The sequence below is a fragment of the Vanacampus margaritifer genome, chromosome 2, assembly GCF_051991255.1.
Source record: "Vanacampus margaritifer isolate UIUO_Vmar chromosome 2, RoL_Vmar_1.0, whole genome shotgun sequence".
NCBI classification, from domain to species: domain Eukaryota; kingdom Metazoa; phylum Chordata; class Actinopteri; order Syngnathiformes; family Syngnathidae; genus Vanacampus; species Vanacampus margaritifer.
Window position 1 is genome coordinate 14,905,295 of NC_135433.1, and position 15,115 is coordinate 14,920,409.

General features: G+C 40.8%; 2 protein-coding genes across 10 annotated transcripts in view; one reads left to right on the top strand and one right to left on the bottom strand.

The window, feature by feature from the left end:
- The first annotated feature begins 1,675 nt into the window (after positions 1–1,675).
- tmem98 (transmembrane protein 98) lies at positions 1,676–11,887 on the top strand. 6 transcript variants are annotated; one of them, XM_077557675.1, is made up of 7 exons: positions 3,882–6,339; positions 6,596–6,677; positions 7,954–8,347; positions 8,412–8,445; positions 8,505–8,620; positions 8,687–8,746; positions 10,855–11,887. In XM_077557675.1, exons 2-7 carry the CDS (start codon positions 6,641–6,643, stop codon positions 11,057–11,059), a joined length of 846 nt encoding a protein of 281 aa, XP_077413801.1. In that variant the 5' UTR covers positions 3,882–6,339; positions 6,596–6,640; the 3' UTR covers positions 11,060–11,887. The 6 variants fall into 6 exon arrangements, with proteins under 6 accessions (XP_077413805.1, XP_077413801.1, XP_077413802.1 ...); XM_077557676.1 differs by having other exon boundaries at positions 6,600–6,677; XM_077557677.1 differs by having other exon boundaries at positions 3,887–6,677; positions 7,954–8,140; positions 8,216–8,347.
- A 629-nt stretch (positions 11,888–12,516) lies between these two features.
- The window catches only part of svilc (supervillin c), a 33,545-nt gene continuing 30,946 nt past the window's right edge, over positions 12,517–15,115 (bottom strand). For all 4 annotated transcript variants that reach the window (XM_077557672.1, XM_077557669.1, XM_077557671.1 and 1 more), the window contains exons 30-32: positions 14,425–14,537; positions 13,971–14,102; positions 12,517–12,809 (exon numbers count right to left, since the gene is read on the bottom strand). In XM_077557672.1, coding sequence (XP_077413798.1) covers positions 12,771–12,809; positions 13,971–14,102; positions 14,425–14,537 — 284 coding nt within the window. In that variant the 3' untranslated portion in view covers positions 12,517–12,770. The remainder of the gene's footprint in view (positions 12,810–13,970; positions 14,103–14,424; positions 14,538–15,115) is intronic.

Below are 15,115 nucleotides of genomic sequence, written 5' to 3' on the forward strand. Positions count from 1 at the left end.
GTCGTCATCACTGTGCTCTTTAGCATTGGTCGATGAGCTGCTTGCAACCGGTCGCCATTGTTCGCTTCCTCAGCCATCTAGCTCCGCCTCACGTCTTCTACAGCCGCGTCAACGCTTCCAACCTCGGAGTCACCATCAACATCATCGATGATGATCATCGTCGTCATCAATGTGCTCTTTAGCACTGGTCGATGCTTTTCGTCTTTGAAAAAAACTGCTCGAGCGTGAGCTGCTTGCAACCATGTTCTCTTCCCTTCCCCAGCCATTGTCCCCTCTAGCTCCGCCTCACGTCTTCTACTGACGCCTACCCAATCTTGTCAAAAGAGAGTCATCGCTGCCATCTAGGGGCCAAAAATAGTCATTAGGCTAACTAGATCTGCTTGAAACTTTCACCACAGCTGGCCAAGGCTTTCCTCCACCCGTTTCCCCCCAAAAAAAAAAAAATAATTGGAGAACGTCTTTTAACATTCTTGGCGGCCCTCCGTAGGTTTTTACTAAACGTCATTTAACGTTTTTGGCAGTAAAAGAGTTAATGGCTAAAGCCAAACTGTGGCAGGGATTTTACTTTCTGGACCTGGATTTGCCATCTCTGTTCATCTGTCCTATTTGTACTGCCTACACATAACTATTTATTTTAGTCCCAAAAATCCGCTAATAGGCAAATTCACAAATGCCGAAGAGTGATGAGCGGGGGTTACCGTGTTACGGTTATTGACACAGTTTATCTCCTTCACCATCCCTACTGTTGTGACATCATAAAAAATAAAAACAACAACAACAACCATCGTGTAGTATATGTACAATTTGTGATTGGTATGTGTGTGCTTGTGTAAATTAGTGGAAGGTCACTGGTGGCCATCGCAAAGCCACTAGCTCGTGTAAGCAGACAAAAAATGTGTGTCCTGCAGGAGTTCAAACTAATGTATTTTTAAAGACATCATCAATCAAATAGCTAGACCAGATCAATAGATCACAGAAGCGGGATGGTGGTGGCGGTGTGTCATTTTGGCGAGATTAAAGGGCCACGACGGCGCAATCAAGGCCAAGGCGATGATCGAGAATAGGGAGTGTTTGATGGACACGCTTAACCAGTGTGATGATTGCGTTTCCAGAACGGCAGTTTGATAGGGAGTGTGTAAGTGAAGTCGACAGGTCAACAAAGTAGCCTTCCGTTCACCAAAAGCCAACAAGGTTGCTGGGAAAATGAGAATGTACATGAGAGCAGTGTACGACCAGGAGATGAACTTAGTTAATTGGCTGTGATTGGATGAGATGCGTGAGAAAAGCGAGCGCTGCAACTTTCCGCACGGGCGCCAGATCTGTCGATATCGCGCACACACGCATGCACGCTCAGAGATTAGGGCGAAAATCCGAGGAGAGGCAAGACGAGCGATGTGGAGATAAGAAAGAGAGAGGCTGCTAATCCTATTTGCGCTCACTTTAATCCACGTGTGGGGAGGAAAACAGAGTTATTAAAAATATATAACTTCAAAAATAAAAACCCTAATCTTGGTTTGTAGTCCTACTTAAAAACCCTAACCTATTCTTGATGTCATATTTGTGCTCTCAGGCTGTGTCCTTTGTGTTGCAACTGCCTGATGTAATCAGCAGCCTATGAGAGGCGACCACAGACTATAAAGGGAACTGCGGAAGACACATGCTGTTTGTCGGACGATTCATCTGCTTGCTTCCGCAGCCCAATGAATGATAGTTAGCTACCTAGCTCCACGTCTCTTTATCCATGATCCCTTCTCGTTGTTTCTGGTCTAGTTTTCGCTGCCTCGTCTAGTCGTGAGTACGTTTCGCGCAAACCGCTTAGCTAATGACTTACTGGGCATTCCATGTTTAGCGTTTGGCCCTGGATGATGTTGCCTTTGTTCTCTTTGTCATGTCACTGTAAACCCAGATGATTGCATCACCTTCAGTTGAAGCTTGTTTTACAAATTAATGTCAAAACTATTATTTGTGTCTGCATTTTTCGAATCCAACTCCTGAACAGAACACTTCAAACTCTGATGTGAAAACTTAACCCTATTTTGAAACCCTTACACTAGCTCCAAATGCTAATTTCAAACCCTAACCTTTTACTTACTTTCTTAACCTCCTTATTGCTTGAGACTCTACCCCTGGGTTGAAACCTGAATTTGAAAGCCTAACGCTAGTTTGAACCCCAAATTTCATTCCATAACTTTTGATAAAACCCCAATTCAAACCCCTAACGTTTTTTTTGTTGTTTTTTTTTAACACAAATTTCATACCTTAACCTTTGAGAATGTAATAGAAAACTCAACTCTTGTTTGAAAGCCTAATTTAAAACCTTAATCTTTGCTTAAAAGCCCAAAATGAAACTCTGGGTTTGAAACTCTAATAAGAAATTGTGACCTTTTCTTCACACCCCAATCTTGGCTTCAAACCCTAATTTGGAACCTTAGCCTTTGCTTAAGTAGCTTTAACATGTCTTGAAACACTACTGTAATTTACAACCATACCTGGGTTAGTCAACTCTAATTGAAAAAGCTAAGCTTGAATTTGAAACCCTAACCTATACTTAGAACTATAGCGTAAAACCCTAAACCTGTTTTAAAACCCTATTTTTAAAAGCAAAATACTATCTTGAAATCATAATTTTAACCCCTAACCTGAGCTTGAAACCCAAATGTGAAACTCTAAACCTGGTTAAAAAACCTAATTAAAATCAAAACACTGTCTTGACACCCTAACCTTGACTTGATGTTCTAATTTGAAACCCTAATACTGCTTGAACCCATTTTTTAAACCCTTAATCTGGTTTACACCCTGAATTTGAATCCTAACCCGTTTGAAACGCTAATTGAAAAACCTAACTTGGGTTTGTAAACCCTACTTTAAAAACCTAACCTTGAACTCAACCCGCAGGATTTCCCCCAGTGCTTGATAGGCCTGACCCCGCCCCCAAAATAGTAATCGGCGTATGTTGCCGAACGCCCCGCACACTCCCTCCCCCCGTCGACGAATAGCAATCGCTAGATGTCGGCCACTTCCCCGAACCCCCCTGCCAACGTAATAGGAAATGGTGCATGTTGTTCATTGTACGCAGCGTGCCCCCACCCATTGCTGACTATTTTCCAGAGCCGAATTTTATTCACCACCAGGCATAGCAAGTTTTCTGGGGGAAACCCTGGACTCTAACATGTGCTTGGAAATCTGCTGTTAAACCCTGAACCCAGCCTAGCACCCTAATTTAAAAGCAAAATATAGGCTTTAAGACCTAATTTAAAACCCTAACCCTGGCATCTATACCAGATGTACTGCCTCAATAAATACTTCCGTTTGAAATATAAAAATGTGTCCCCATGAAGGCGTACAGAGCAGGACATGAGTGAGTTAGGGGATGACGAAGACCATTGTAATACAAGCACACGGCAACATCCCATAATCTCTGAGGAAAGTGACAAAAGAAGACCAGTATTGTGTTCAGCCTTTCTGTGCCAAAAAGAATAAGAGGATGTAAGAGGATCTAAGCCCCTCCAAAAGACAACCATGGGAATAAAGAAGCAGCAGAAATATTTGGACCAGAGCCCATTCGAGTCTTTTTTGCTTCTCAAGGACGTTTTGTCATTCTACACCCCCCACCCATGTGCATCATCATCCTCATCATCCTCATCATCATCGTCATCATTGTCATCATAACGTACACATTCCAAGTTAAAGCGATGGCACATTACAGCCTCTTTTGAACAGCAAAGATGGCATATATGCATGTGGAGTCATTCACTGCCAAGGATGTTTATTTTAATCAACTGGAATCTGTGTGCCCTGCGATTGGCTGGCAACCAGTTCAGGGTGTACCCCGCCTACTGCCCGAAGCCAGCTGGGATAGGCTCCAGCACCCCCCCCCCCCCCCCCCCCGCGACCCTTGTGAGCTAAAGCGGTCAAGAAAATGGATGGATGGATGGAATCCGACCATTTATAAATATATTTGTCAAGAACATTTTCCAACTTGTAGCTGCGGAAGAGGGTCTCGCCCAGCTTCAAATTGCAACACCCCTCCCTCCCCCCGCCCATCTCAATATTACAATTGCGATAATGTGATTCCTTCCCATGTGTATGCATACGCACAGACACACATAAAAAGCTAAATTGTATTTGACTACATTGCAATCTTGATTTCAATTTGAGTCATTATTCAGCCCTACTGTAGAAAAAAAACTAACCCTGTCTCGAAATTCTACTTTCTAAAGTCCAGCTGTTCTTTGATGTTGGACTGACAGCCGCCTCTGCAGCACTCGGCCCAGCAAATAGTTCAATTACATCTCGATGGCCTCTCGCTTTCCATCTCGCTCTCACTCTCCGTGTCTCTGAAGCCAGCGCTAACATTTGATGAGCTATCGCACTCTCTGTCACTACGTGACCGCTTGTTGAGGAACTCTCCACCTGACCAACGCTCGAAGAAGAAACAATGTATATTATTATGGGATTCATACAAAAACACACCTGTGCTAACTGCACTCAAACCAGCTGGTGCGCCGCCTCCCCCGCCGAGGTGGCAGACTTCAAGGGAAAGCGGTGGATTATCTATGCTGGCAGTGTGGCAAACTCACTGTGGGTGTGGATCATTAACTAGATGGCTGCTGCACAATTGCAGCGTATAAACAGTTAAACAGAGGAGGAAGAGAAAAGGGGGTCCCTTTACAGAGGCGCTTTCTGGCACCTTGCAGTCATCTCCGTAAAATAGCAGCACACCACTGCAAAGTAAACCCACGCTAATAAACAGATGAATACGTATTTTGATTTCTGACAGTGCCAATGAAAGCCTATTTTTGCAAAAGCAGATTCCATGCTTGAGTAGGCTACACGAAAGCGAAGCACTTAAAATAGAGAATTATAAAGTATCAACACAATGTACAGAATCAGAATGTTGCAAGGGGTTAAAAAGTATTCGACACAAAGCACCTTCCCATGACGCTCATCGATAATATTACCTCGCATTAGACTTTACAGCGATCTGATCGGCCGATATTTGGCTTTTTATACATGACCTGTGATGTCATAATTTGCACAATCAAATGTACTGTATCAACTATAGCAGACAGGCATTTTGTTTGAACTAATGCGCAAAATACACACGCACTAAATGTTTTACTAAACGAGGATACGAGATAAACTACTACTACTCTCTGCTGGAGCCAAATCGAACTGCATCACGCAGCATCCTGTGCGGACAAAAAGTGGACAATGTAACTTGTCCAGCTTGCAATACAAGTAAAAAAGAAAGCGTCAATGCGAGCTGATGTAGCTGTTAAGTGGGTGCACGGGCTTGTTGACAGCTGTTGAACCAAGATAGCAATAGTATTTAGCATTAGTTTTAGCAAAGCCCTCGGCCACCTGAATGGCTGACTATGTTTGTGCTTCTTTTTTTCTCTCCATTAGAGTCAGAAGGAGATGTTGTAAACAAATAAACATGTTAGTTTCATGTTTATAAAAAATAATAATGAGATTTTCCATGCATTTCCATAGCTGTCAATTATACGGGGTTTTTCACTATGGCAGGGGTAAGAAGTGTATAGTAAATAAACAAGTTGTTTAAATACTATAGATATATTTCTCCAGCTTCTGATTAAATTGGTGATTGAATGTAATTTTTTTTCAAGTTTTTCTGTTTGACCCCAAAATTCTTTATTGCGTAAAATATATATATTTTTTATACGCAGTAAATGAACAAGAGATATTGCTCCATCTTCTGATCGGATCGGTTATCAGTTTTTTTTAAAGATCCTCATCGTGTAAAGCCTTCCTAGCATGCAACTTAAATAACACAAATTACATTAGACATAGCCCATGGACAAACAAATGCGCTCTAGGACCTGACACAAACATTCAAGTGAGTCATTACATAAACTCACGTTTTCACACAATAAATCTTTTTGGAATATCTTCGCTTCTTTTTTTAAATAACAGTAGCTGTTTTACACTGAAAAAAAAACTAAATGCTTTGAATACCACGCATGATACGTAATATGAATATTAATGTAATTGTGTATCTACTCAAAGTATAACGTACACAGAGTTTGATTCCGTTGCTGTGGTTTTTGGTTCAAGTGGTCTCCGTGCGCCATCTAACGTTCAGTCTGTGCACGAGCAAAAAAAAAGAGAAAAAAAAAGGTGACTGCTGTGAGCGGGCGCGCGCGTACCAAAACTTTTCATTGGCTGACTCTCCTGAGGCGCGTTCACGTGTCCTCGTTGTCTGGAGAAGTCCGCGACGTCTCCGCCGTCGTCCTGCTACTGAACAAGGAGGTGGAACTTTTTCTTATCTTTTTTTGTTCTTTTTTTTTGTTTAGTTGTGGGTGGTGAAATGTTAAGGTAAGTCACATTTCTGTTTTTAGGACTTTTACGCGAAAAACAACTATGTATTTATGAATTTGATTGCAGCTTTTATTGCCTGCTTTTGTCTTTCCCATTATTTTTTAAATGCTCACACCCAATTCAATTGGAGCATTGCATTCGAAAGTGGTGTAGAGAATAAATAACCTGCCCTGCATACAGCCAGAAAATCTTGAATCATTTGCTTTTTGTACTTGAATTTAATTTGCATTATGGGAAATGTTATATGATCAAGATAGATGGATGCACGAGTGATTGGAATCCAAGCTCCAGCCTTCCCATGTGGAAAAAAGTGGTGTTGTCCAACTGTTCTATTTGTGAGTTTTCAATTTTTTTTTTAAATGTGCTTTTTAGTTACCAAAAGAATCAAGTTTAGTTTTGTACAGCGAAAGCTCCGTATGACACGGGCCTCTTAACCCAAAAATAATCAGATTAAAGAATTACAACATTCCTCAGCAGAGTGTGGCGCCACGGTTGCGTAATTATGGTGAAAAGCATGAAAACTCAAATGTTGTGTTGAAGGAAGTCGCCATTTTGTGGCAGAATGACATTTTTACACAGGCAACAAGTACAGGTGACGATGAAAGCATAGCACAAGATATGGAATGTTACTTTTTCATCTGCTTTTTGTGTCTGATGCCACGCGAGGAGGAGACCAGTGATGGCAAAGAGGAACAAGTTTGATGATAACCATGTAATAGGAAATGGAATTTATTAAGACGTTAAGGAAAAGCAAGGAAGAAAAAGTGTAATAATAACCATAAAAGAGGAAATAGAACTTACAGTGACAAAAAAAATAATCATTAAGACACTGCTATGAAAACAAAACAACAAAAATCATAAGTGAACGTAACATAGCATATCGGTTCTGTGTTGACTGCATTTTGTGGACATCCTCTAAATTTGACACACCACAAAAGAGTACCTTTAATGGCGTATTAGGGCTAAGGGCGATACATACATATACTGTATATATAGATAGATAGTGAGAGAGGGGGGGGGGGGTGTAATACTGCAGTTTTTTTCTCGCAAATTTTCCACTTCATACTGTAATTCACAAATATTCAACTTTTTTTCCTCATAAATTTGTGGATTTATTCTCTTTACCACGATCCCCCCAGCACTCCGCCCCCCTAAAAAAGTATATATACGTGGCCCTAATACGCTGTCGTAGTTAACAACCCTGACAAATTAGAATACATTTTTATAAATGGCCCTATCTATAAAATGAGTCTTCAAAATTGTGAAAATTCAAGCTCTAGTTTTTGCTCTCATTATATGGGTCATGGCAGGGTTTTTTCACACTGCGAAGAGGTGCTCATAAGCCAAAGTGAAGCTCCAGTACACGTCAAACATAAAACAAAAAAAGAAGCTTTCCCTACCTACTTCTATGTCGTGCGCACACTCATGGAGAACAATGAGGCACTCTAAAGCGCACAGCTCACCAATTATCTTCATATTGGTCATGTCATTTTGAAGTAAATCTCCAAATTCAAACAGCAGTTGCTTTTTCTTTTGCTTTTTAAAAATATATATTTTTAAAGCTACCTGCGATAGCATAGAAGAACATTTTTTTTCTTTTTTCCCCCACAGATGAAGTCCCGTCCTTAATCTTGGTTCTGGGAGCAGTCGCCGTCCCGGTCGTTGCCATGGAGACGGTGGTGATCGTGGCCATCGGGGTGCTGGCCACCATCTTCCTGGCGTCTTTGGCCGCCCTGGTGGTAGTGTGCCGCCACCGCTACTGCCACCCGCACCATCTGCTGCACCACTTTGATTCCAAGTGGGCGTCTGGACCCTTCATTAGGTACACCCGGCTGTCAAACAAAAGATTGATGCGCACTTCCTGTTTCATCAGGCCCACGCTGGACCTGATCAGCGCCATGGAGACGCAGAGCGAGCTGTCCGAGCTGGAGCTGGATGACGTGGTCATCACCAACCCGCACATTGAGGCCATCCTGGAGAACGAGGACTGGATCGAGGATGCTTCGTATGTTTTTAGTATCGGCGTCCATCACCCTGGACTGGTCTCATGATGTCTTTTCTTTTTACAGCGGATTGGTCTCTCACTGCATCGCTATCCTGAAGGTAACGGAGGACACATTTCTTGAGTGACTGATGGACACTGACGCCGTTCTTCTTTGTAGATCTGCCACACTTTGACGGAGAAGCTTGTCGCCCTGACGATGGGGTCGGGGGCCAAAGTCAAAGCGCCGGCCAGTTTGGGCGACATCATCACCGTGGCAAAGCGCATCAGCCCCAGGTGATGTTTGTTTACCACTTAGTCATGCCACTAGGCACGCTAACCGTTTTTGTTTATTTTTAACAGGGTGGACGATGTGGTACGGTCCATGTACCCGCCTTTGGACCCCATCTTGCTGGATGCCAGGTGATAATATAAATAGAACTTTTGACTTTTTTGTCTCGCCACCACAAAATGGTACCAGCGAAAGTAAAGAGGTATGTGATAACCACAGAGCTGGAAATTGAGAGAACAACTTGTTGAGCAGTTGATGATAACTGGATGCTAAAAGAAGAAGAACAAAAAACATGGCTGACAACAGCACTGTGGCGGTCATCGTTGTCTAGCATTAGCGACAATATGTTTAACACCCTGCACAGTTTGAAGTTGAAATGGTTTGAATTTAAAGTATTCTAATGGAATTTTAGTATGAAATGTGGAATTCTGAAAAATTGGGAATTATTGGAATGTGAAAAACAGACCACAAGATGTCCTGAATGATCTGAACATTTTTGAAATTGTTATCAGTTGAGAAAATGTGTTTGTTTCACACTGACAGTCACACACAGTCATGCTTACTTTCTTGTAATACATACAATATTGTTGAATTATTTTAAACAAGTGACGAGTGATGTCATCACTCGTATTGTATTACTAAGTAACCACAACCACACTAAGTCAGCCTGAGCATAAGCTAGCAACTGATGCTAGCCAACTTACTTTCAAAGTTGTAAAGGTATGATGAGATGCAAAATTTGACATAAATACTAAATAGCAATTCCAACTTGACTTGGCCAGAAGTTGAAGTGGCTAGCTATAGCTATATATATATATACATATATATATATATATATATATATTTATATATATATATATATATATATATATATATATATATATATATATATATATATGCAGATAAAAAAAAAACACAACTATTCCGTTATTTGCTTCCCCCCATTTCCCTACTTAGTATGCCCCCCCCCATCCCGCTTACTTTTTTTTTTCTGATTTATACGGTATACTGGTCCACTGTATATTTATCCCACTCATCTAAAATGAGATATATTGTACATATCTTTCAAAATATTTTTATATTACAATCATTGAAGATTCAGACAATGGATGGTTCAATATATTTATCCCATTTTATTGTCTTAAAGGAAAGAAAAATGGTGACCACCGTGCACGGTGGGGTGGCATCCTAGCGCCCTCGATTGATAAGATGCCACCAACTGAAATGTGATAAGAGTTTTGTAGACTTCCTGAATGATCTGAAACGTTGAAATTGTTTAAATCTGTTGAGGAACGTGGAAAGAAGAAGGTACATTTGTAAAATTGCTATTCATTTGTGTTATTATTAGAGCTGTCAAAGATAAAGCGTTAACTAATTAATTAATTACAAAAAATTATCACATTAATCATGTATTAACGGAGATTAATCACACCCTTAATCTTGACAGCGGATGGCTACTTTAAAGGTAGCACAGGTTGTGTTTGAGCAATAAACATAACTACGCTAAGTAAAGCATTTAACAAATGTTTGCATATTGCGGTATTTCTTTTTTTTTATTATGAAAGTAATTAACTAATTTGAAAAAGAAGAGGATGAGCGTTTACGATACATTTTTTGTAGACGTTCTCATAACATTAAATGTAAAAAAAAAATAAAATACATAACAGGTGCTCTTTAAATTTGGCAGGCAAACAATGTTGATAAAAAAGCCTTTTTAATTAAGCGATTAATCATGATGAATCAAAAAGAAAAAGGTTCGATTAATCGGATTAAAAAAAGTAATTGTTTGACAGCTCTAGTTCTTATTGGAATGGAAAAATGTGGATTACCGACAAAAAAAAAACAAGGGAACATTCGGGATGTAAAAAATAGTTCCGTATATGTTGTGAATGAGCTGAAAGTTGGAATGGTTTAAATTGGTTGAGAAATGTGTAAGAAAATGGAACATGTGTTAAATGTCTCCAATCATTTCGGTATTTTGTCAAAGTAATTGTGAGATATTGAACACCATGCATGGAAATGTGAAATTATCTCACAAATGAGCTGATCAGTTTGAAGATAGAAATGGTTTGAATAGAGAAGTGTGGAAGGATAAATGTGGAAGTTAAAAACTCAGCATTTGGATTGTAAAAAGCCTTCAATTGTGACAGTAAAGAAACAAGACTGTCACACATTATTTTTTTATTGTACCTTTGAGTGAAAAACAAAATAATTTTTGACATTTTTCCCACCACCGCAGGGCGACTGCTCTTCTCCTGTCCGTCAGCCACCTGGTCCTGGTCACCCGCAACGCCTGCCACATGTCAGGCAGTCTGGACTGGATCGACCAATCGCTGCACGCGGCCGAGGATCACATGGTGGTGCTAAGGGAGGCGGCCCTGGCCTCCGAGCCAGAGCGCGGCATCCTCAACGGGGCCGAGGGCCAGAGGGAGCATGCCATCTAGACCCCGCCAGATTTTGGACTTTGAACGCAGCACCAGCACATCAGGCTTCAAACCTTCAAAACTTGCTTCAAATCTCAAAGCGTGGCTTGACTTTGAAACACAATCCTTTGCTTGAAACCCTGACTCCTAATCCTGTCTAGAAAATCTAATTTAAATTCGAAAAAAAAAATTGTTTTGAAAACCTAATCCTGTCTTGAAACCCTAATCATTGCTTCAAATCGAAACCCTGACTTGAAACTCTAATCCTGTCATGAAACCCTAATTTATAACCATAACTTTCGCTTCAAATCCTTTTCTGTCTTTGAAATCCTAATTTGAAACCGTAACCCTGACGACAAAATCCCCCGCTAACCTTTACTTCCAATGCAAATCCTGTCTTGAAACCCCAATCCTGCTTGAAATGAATTCAAGACAGGAGTAAGATTTTAAATTAGGGTTTCACATTGGGGCTGGGATTTGAAGAAAAGTTAGGGTTTCAAAACAGGATTAGAGCTTGGAGCAAAGGTTAGGGTTACAGTTGAAACCCTAACTATGTCTGCAAACCCTGGTTTTAAAACCAAAATCCTGTTTTGAAATCCTAATCTTGATTGAAATTAGAGTACGAAAGCAATAGGAATTCAAATTAGGACTTTTCACACCTAGGTTTGAAGCAATGGTTAGTTAGGGGTTCAAGCCATGTTGTTTCGAGATGAAATTATCGAGATATGAAACCCTAAACCTTTCTTGATGATAAAATGATCTTTATTTGAAACCATAACCCTTTCTTACGCCCCTAATATGACTAGCCACTGCTTAAAACCCAAATAAACGCCACATTTGAAATACTAACCCTGTCTTGAACCACTAATTTGAAACCCTAAACTTGGCTTGAAACCCTACTTTGAACCCCACTGAGGCTCCCAGCATTCTTTGATGTTTGACTGCCAACTAGAACATTGTCTTTGTCAACGTGAACGATTCAAAGCAAAAGTCGATGAGTATCCATCGTTTTGTCTACTCTCTCAACAAATGAAGTCAAAATCCCAAATCAATGAAAGACTTCTCACAGTGGTGATCTGAAATCCACTCTCTCGCAGAGAGGATTAGTCAAATAATCCATGCTGAGAAAAATATCAGCCCATGAAATGGCTGCTACTAAGTGGACCGGCAGACATTTTGTGAGCGTCAATGTGATATTTAAAGAAACAAAGACATAATGATAAGGATGTGGGCAAAACTATTGGGACACACACCAATTCTTTGAAGGCAGAATGTGTCTTAATACTTTTGTAATTTCCCAAGCACTTGCGATGGAATCATTTATAGAAAATTTAAGAAAACAAACACACATACATGATCCCTCACATCCCTTGTTGGAAATAAGACTATAATTCGCTCTGCCCCAAAATGGCTGCCCACTGATGGCAACATTGTGTTGGTCGTGTGTGACAATCAAGAATGAATTCAAACACGAGATGTGCCCTTTATGTCTTTTCTATTGTTTATTAGATGATCTTTTCTAAGCACTCGAGCACCACATACAGTAGTTGATCACGTATATATATATAAAGTTCCTCTCATATATTCTACCTGTGATTTGTACAGATAAAATGGTTGTTTCACTGTGTTGTTGAAAAAGTACATAAATAATGTTGCGCTACACTTTTTTCTTTTAGCATGGGATGCGTCCGTTTGGCAAACAAGTCCTTCAGTTTGGCTTCAAGTCAGCATGTTAGCAGTTCGAGTCCTCTCCTTTCATCTCTGAAGTTGTCTGAAAGGCAATCGCATGATAAAAATGTATGTATAAGTTAACTTGTGCAAACTTAACACATTATTATGTACAATGTTTCCTTTCTAGTCATAATATGCAAGCTATTTTTTTTTGGGGGGGGGGGGGGGGGCTATCCTGCGTTAGTTGCTGGGAAAACAAAAATGCCCTTTCTTTGTTTTTGTGCTGTTTCTGAAACACCCAAAGATGGTGCCAAAGTCTTGTCAAATACAAAAATAGTTCTTTGGCACCAACTTTTGGGATGAATAGGCAATTTTATACCTTCTTCAGTGTTATGTTACTCATGATTTTCATTTTTTGCAGTATTGCTTGGTCCCGACTCTACATTGTCTATGTTTATATAAATTAGCCAAAAATCGTCACCTTCAAATTTTGAAAACAAATACTTTTTTTTGCCAAATAAAGGAAAGATGATGAAATGATGACAAAGGTTTCAATCAACCAACATTGCAATTTAACCAACTGCTTTCATCCACTTGTGCAATGGAATGTGTGCATTTCTAGTTGAACCAGAATTCTCCTACTCATGTAAAGTTGTTCAATTGCAGTTGACCTTGGTGAGATTGCAACATGTGAATAAATGGACAATATGTTTTTGATGTTCAACATGATTGTCACCATTTTTTTTTTTAAATCCCCTTTTTGCCATCTTTGCCAAAATAGTCAATATCACTTGACGAGAGAAACATGAAAAATATAGTCTACAAAAACAAAACAAAAAAACAGCCAACCCATCTTGTAAAGAAAAATAACCAATCAGAGACAGAAGGCATGACCAACGAGGTGTCAATCATTTGCTGTGGGTCAGAAAAGTAATTACACATAGCAACCATCTTGGCTACACTGACAGTGCTTTTGTAAACTGGCTCTTCTCCGCTTGCAGCCATGTTGTTAGTGTAAACTGCAAGTCGATGGGAACTTCAAAATACTGGCACAAAAACAGCAATTTAAAAAAGAAGTCCTTACAAATAAACCCAGGTTAACTTCTTGCATCCTGCGTTACACAAATTCATTAAATTGCGAGAGACTGTGTCACTGCGTACGCAAGGTGGATTTTGCGGAATCACTACATGTACCAGGATAATACTGTAAATGCATTTTTTATTCAACTCAACTGGTTGAAAAGATTCCTGAGGGCTCTACCTGGAAGTCGTGGTCCGACAGGTGGCCTTCCGGACCTCGCGGGTCCATTTTGTCAGGTGAGGGACTTTGTTTTGATCTTGATCTTGTCTTGGCGAGCTGGGCCAAGGCGTCCTGCACCAAGGTCAGCTTGCCCTGCGAATACACTCTTTTTAAATACAATTGTAAGCTTATTTGAACACGCAAAAAAAATGATCAGGCGAGGATGACAAATGTATCAAAAATACTAATTTATTACATCCAATGTGATACTTTTCCATACTTGGGTAAGAACCCTGACCTCAGAGCATTGATTGGATAAGTCTGGCCGGCATTTGTGCATCAAGATGAAGAATTAACATCAATCAATAAGTCATTTGGCGCCATGTAGGTGAATGAACATTTGATCCGTATCCCCGTGCACACATTTGGTCCGTGTGTCACATGATAATGTCGCCATTAGAACTGTAGAGCAGACCTGTGCGAGGGCTGCCTGCTTCCTCTCCCAGCGAGGGAACACGTTAGTGAAGGTCAAAGGCTCGGAGCCCTCAAAGATGAGGTAGGCGTGTGGCGGCCGTCTCGGGTTGACTTCTGAGAGAGAGAGAGAGACAGAGAGAGAGAGAGACAGACAGAGAGAGAGAGACAGACAGACAGACAGACAGCGAGAGAGAGAGAGACAGAGAGAGAGAGACAGAAGACAGAGAGAGAGAGAGACAGACAGACAGACAGCGAGAGAGAGAGACAGAGAGATAAACAGGGAGAGAAAGAGAGAGAGAGACATAGAGACAGACAGACAAACAGAGAGAGAGAGAGACAGACAGACAGAGAGCGAGAGAGACAGAGAGACAGACAGACAAACAGAGAGAGAGAGAGACAGACAGACAGAGAGCGAGAGAGACAGAGAGACAGACAGACAGAGAGAGAGAGAGAGAGAGACAGAGACAGAGAGCGAGACAGCGAGAGAGACAGACAGAGACAGAGACAGAGAGCGAGACAGCGAGAGAGACAGACAGAGAAAGACAGAGATAGAGACAGGTAGACAGACAGACAGACAGAGATAGAGAGAGACAGAGAGGCAGAGAGGCAGAGAGAGAGAGAGAGAGGCAGAGAGAGAGAGACAGACAGACAGACAGCGAGAGAGAGAGAGACAGAAGACAGAGAGAGAGAGA

Bases quoted from the DNA above. Each gene is read 5' to 3' on its own strand.
- tmem98 (XM_077557674.1), top strand. From the start codon at position 6,587: ATGATCAAGATAGATGGATGCACGAGTGATTGGAATCCAAGCTCCAGC. The intron at 8,348-8,411 runs GTATGTTTTTAG...TTCTTTTTACAG, and splicing joins GACTGGATCGAGGATGCTTC to CGGATTGGTCTCTCACTGCA. The intron at 8,621-8,686 runs GTGATGTTTGTT...TATTTTTAACAG, and splicing joins GCAAAGCGCATCAGCCCCAG to GGTGGACGATGTGGTACGGT.